Source organism: Alosa pseudoharengus, unplaced genomic scaffold (assembly GCF_046254945.1).
Source record: "Alosa pseudoharengus isolate Yale_2024_CS ecotype anadromous, Long Island Sound unplaced genomic scaffold, YU_APseudo_1.1 YU_APseudo_1.1_scf_18, whole genome shotgun sequence".
NCBI lineage: Eukaryota > Metazoa > Chordata > Actinopteri > Clupeiformes > Clupeidae > Alosa > Alosa pseudoharengus.
Window position 1 is genome coordinate 12,947,559 of NW_027468650.1, and position 5,000 is coordinate 12,952,558.

Sequence of the window (5,000 nt, forward strand, 5' to 3'; positions counted from 1 at the left end):
TAATCAAATAAACTTAATAGATACTATTGGTATCAATTGATCCTTTTGACAGGCTATGGCACATTCCAAAATGTTTAGATGCTTCTTTTGTTTGTTTGTTTGTTTGTTTTTTTCACTTTAAGCATGTTTTTATTTATCATCCTCACTACATCCCCTTCAAGAGCAAATTGCCATTCGCTCTCTGCTAGCCTCGTTCAGTGTTAGCAACCGTTAGCGCTTCCTGAGGCTTGTTATCTGTTGGACTGTTATCTGTTATTCAGCCGTATTAGTCAGCAGGGGGCCACTAAGGTGATTATTTAGCCTCAGAAGGGTGTAGCCTTGTAATATCCGTTTACCATTGACTTCGGTTTCCAGGTAAAAAATGTGTTTTTTTTTTCTGACATTTCATTTAGCTTTTGGTATTTGCATGGCCAGGGAGATTTTATGTTGTTATTTGGCTTTTTTGGGCTGGTAAACAAAGTTATCATGGATATGAATGTCACTAGGTTGACTGGAACGGCCTGTTTTTGTTTGGAGAAATTTGCCTGATGGTGGTTAGGAAATTCAGCCAAAATATCATCTCTCATGGTAATGTTGTTTGTAATCATGCAGCGAGATTTATCTGTATTTGTTATACAGCTATTTATCTGACTCTCTCCCTCTCTCTCTCCCCCCTCCCCTCTCTCTCTCTCCCCTCTCTCTCTCCCCCCCCTCTCTCTCTCCCCTCTCCCTCTCTCTCTCTCTATTTCTCCCTCCCTCCCTCTCTCCCTCTCTCTCTATTTCTCCCTCCCTCCCTCTCTCCCTCTCTCTCTCTCTCTCTCCCCACTGTAGTACTCACTCTCTCCTCCAGCCCCCTGTGAGGTGCAGAAGTCCCACAGTCTGGATCGGAAGCAATCGGAGCCCATCGTCCTCACCAAGTGGAGGCACAGCACCTACCTCCTGGAGCTCACTGATAAGGTACCCACCTCTCTCCATTTATCTATCTCTCTCTCTCTCTATATATATCTATCTATTGATCTATCTATCTATCTATCTATCTATCTATCTATCTATCACTATCTTTTTATTGAGCTGTGTATCTATCTATCTGTCTGTCTATCTACCTGGCTGTCTATCTATCTATCTATCTCTCTTTCTCACTCACACTCTCTTTCTCGTACTCTCTCTCTCCATCCTCCCCCCTCACTGTCTTCATCTGTTTCTCTCTCTCTCTCTCTCTCTCATCTCATATATTCTTTGCACTCTCTCACATCTTTCCCCTGGGTCTCTGTCCCAAGCTCTGTCTGTAATGTTCCTCTCTGATAGCTGTGCCTGTTCATGTTGTATCCATCTTTCAGTCGTAAAGAACATCTGAAGTGTTATGTGCTTTTATGTGTTTATGTGTGGCGATATGTAGCAGACACAAGTGTCTAAATGAGATGATGGTGCACATAAATGACTGTTTTCCTTTTTTGTTTTTATTTGTGCTTCTACAGTATGTATTTTAAGTGTGTGTGTGTGGGGGGGGGGTGGTGGTGATGTGAGACAGCCACTCTCAGTCATTGTATTTCAGTGTTAAGCATGCAGGCGTCAGTAAGCCGTTTACTGTGATCGGATCTTGCTGATGTCCAGCCTTGTAATCCCACAATCCTTTGGGGTTTTTCAGGCGGACACTAACAAGCACAACATTTTTCTGATTGAGAATCAAGTTAGTCGTGTCAGAAGTCTGGCTTGGGGTCCTAAAGTGACCAGTCAGTATTAAGTCCTCCCAGCAACATGGAGTACTGTCGCCATCGGGACTCGGTGCTTGTGGATGTGACACGAGACTGGATTCAGAGTTGCGCTCAAATAGACACAGTTTTTGCATCATTTAACCATTTAATTGCATGAATGCACATGCACTGATTGTGCCTTCCCAGAACTTTACTTACAGTACATAAGGCCCCTGGACAAAGGGTTCCTGTTGAAATAGAAGACACTGTGGAATGTTAGTCCAAGAACGTTCAAATTTAAATTGAAAGAGTACTTTTTCCCTGGACGGTCATTCGGGCGCCTCTCTTCCGAGGTTTTCAGCGCCCCTTAGGGCTGTGATGTGTCCAGACGTCTGAGGAGGTCAGACTGCCTCGGTGCATCTCCATCACAGGCGCAGCAGGCAGTGTGTTATCGCTCTCTCAATCGCTCAGTAAGGCAGTGGGTGGCATGTCTCCTACACACACCCACACACACGCTGACCCACACAGACAAGACATAAGTCTCACACTCTGCAGGGCATCAGAAAGCCAATTAGCCTCCTTCCTGTGTGTGTGTGTGTGTGTGTGTGTGTGTGAGGCAGAGAGGCGCTTTACTCTCTTTATGTATGTATGAGAGAATGTGTGTATATCTGAAATTTTTCGGCTGTTGAAAGTGTGTGTGTATGTCTGAGTTCATGGGTGTTTATGAAGGGTTTGTGTGTGTGTGTGTGTGTGTGTGTGTTCATAGGTGTGTAAGAGGGGTTTGTGTGTGTGTGTTCATAGGTGTGTAAGAGGGGTTTGTGTGTGTGTGTGTTCATAGGTGTGTATGAGGGGTTTGTATGTTCAATAAAAAAGAAACTCTATGTGCTTCTCTCCTTAAACTCTTAAACGGCACCTGGCCCCTTCTGAGTATTTGGAGGAGGAGGTGTGATTGGCTCTTGATTCTGTTTCAGCTGTCAGTCCAAAAGAGGAGGTTCAGCACAAACACTCTCGGCCTATCACTGTGCAGCCAGCAAGTTAGTCCCGCCCCTTGCCAACTGTCAACCAGCCACAAAACCAATCACCACAACTAAATTCCATGAATTCTTTCTAATTCACCGTAGTTGTGTCATCCAGTATAATAGAAAAACCACATCAAATCCAATCAAATTCTTATTAGAAATCGCTTTAATTTCTGCTGCCTGGCAGCAAAGGCATGTGTGTGAGTGATCATCTGTAAGTGTGAAATTCATATCTATGGTAGCGGATCTGCATGCCTTAGTGTGTGTGTGCGCCTGTGTACGCGTGTGCGTGTGTTTGTTTGTGTGTGTGTGTGTGTGTGTGTTTGTGTGTGTGTGTGTGTGTGTGTGTGTGTGTCTCTTCTAATGTGGTGACCCTTGTCTGCAGGAGAGTGGCAACGCTCCCAAACAGAATTCTCCAGACTCGGACTCCTGTCCATCCTCCCCAAAGCACGCATCCTCAGTTAGTATGCTTTTACTGCCATCCTCAGTTAGTATGCTTTTACTGCCATCCTCAGTTAGTATGCTTTTACTGCCATCCTTAGTTAGTATGCTTTTACTGCCTTTACTGTGTGTGTGTGGGGGGGACATGTGAGTGTGTGTATGTTGGGGGGGGGGGCTGGAGGTCAGTTAGTATGCTTTTACTGCCTTTACTGTGTGTGTGGGGGGGACATGTGAGTGTGTGTATGTTGGGGGGGGGGGGCTGGAGGTCAGTTAGTATGCTTTTACTGCCTTTACTGTGTGTGTGGGGGGATGTGTGAGTGTGTGTATGTTGTTTTTTTTTGGGGGGGGGGCTGGAGGTCAGTACTGTGTGTGTGGGGGGGATGTGTGAGTGTGTGTTTGTGTTTGTGTCAAAAAGTGTGTGTGTGTTTCTGTTCATGTAGTATCGTATTTAAAGTGTTGTTCCTCCCTCTCCTCCTCCTCTGCTCAGCCCTCAGAGAAGTGTGGGGTTCTCAATGTCACCAAAATCACGGAGAATGGCAAGAAAGTCCGGTAAGTGCTCAACCTTCATCTTCTATTCTAAACACACCTTTACTTTTCCACCTTTTCTTTTGAGTATAGCATTATATTAATCTCTCTTTCTCTGTTATGCGTGTGTGTGTGTGTGTGTGTGTGTGTGTGTGTGTGTGTGTGTGTGTGTGTGTGTGTGTGTGTGTGTGTGTGTGTGTGTGTGTGTGTGTGTGTGTGTGTGTGTGTGTGTGTGTGTGTGTGTGTGTGTGTGTGTGTGTGTGTGTGTGTGTGTGTGTGTGTGTGTGTAGGAAGAACTGGGCCTCCACATGGACTGTGCTGCAAGGCTCTTCTCTGCTCTTTGCAAAAGGACAAACTGGAACTAGCTGGGTATGCACACACACACACTCTACTGTTGACATATTTTATGTGCTGTATGGGTGGACACAGACCTTCATGTTCGATCACTTCCACATGTTGGCCTAAGATGATTTTCCTTTTTGGACAATCTCATTGGTTCTCCTACAGGTTCGGCCAATTATAAAGCAGTATTAAGACCATGGTGGTTAGGGATTGGATGTTTATCTTGCTGTGCATTCTGCCTGTGTTCTCTGCCTCTGTCATGTCGCTGTGTTGATCCTGTCTTTATCCATCATCACCCCTTCCCGTTCCCTCTTTCTCCATCTCTCTCTATCTGTCTATCCCTCTGCTTCTTTCCTCTTTCAATTATCTTTCTTTTTCCTTCCTTTCTTTGTTCTCTTCATTCTTACCTCTCTCTTTTACTCTTCTATTCTTCACCACCCCATCCCTCTCTCTCCCTCTCTTTCTCCCTCTCTCTTTTCTCTCTCTTTCTCTCTCCCTCTCTCTCTCCCTCTTTCTCTCTCCCTCTCTTTCTCCCTCTCTCTTCTCTCTCTTTCTCTCTCCCTCTCTCTCTCTCCCTCTTTCTCTCTCTCTCTCTGAAGTCTCTCTATTCCACCAGCTCTTTCCCTGAGCTGATCCTTTCGCTGATAAGCAACTGGACGCGTTCAATCAAGCCCCGCCCCGCTGTCTCCTATGTCCAATCAGGGCGCGTCAAAGCTGCCTCTGTATGTGTCAATCATATCGGTGCACGCTCGAACCTGCTGCCTGTCTCTCAAGCGCACTTTGACCTAGACTGACCCCGCTTGCTATTGGCCAATACAGACTACTGGACTAATAGGACTGGCTGAGAGAGAGGAAGTGTGTGTGTGTGTGTGTGTGTGTGTGTGTGTGTGTGTGTGTGTGTGTGTGTGTGTGTGTGTGTGTGTAGGCCCATGGATGTGGAAAGAGAGAAAGATAGAGAGAGAGAGAAAGTGTGTGTGTGTGTAGGCCCATGGATATGGAGAGA

General features: G+C 45.7%; 1 protein-coding gene across 1 annotated transcript in view; it reads left to right on the top strand.

Moving 5' to 3' along the window:
* The window catches only part of LOC143131851 (rho GTPase-activating protein 12-like), a 25,002-nt gene that overhangs the window by 10,605 nt on the left and 9,397 nt on the right, over window positions 1-5,000 (top strand). The window contains exons 5-10 of the mRNA XM_076291437.1: window positions 811-936; window positions 2,642-2,704; window positions 3,075-3,149; window positions 3,618-3,679; window positions 3,946-4,024; window positions 4,597-4,719. Of these exons, the coding sequence (XP_076147552.1) occupies window positions 811-936; window positions 2,642-2,704; window positions 3,075-3,149; window positions 3,618-3,679; window positions 3,946-4,024; window positions 4,597-4,719 (528 nt within the window). The remainder of the gene's footprint in view (window positions 1-810; window positions 937-2,641; window positions 2,705-3,074; window positions 3,150-3,617; window positions 3,680-3,945; window positions 4,025-4,596; window positions 4,720-5,000) is intronic.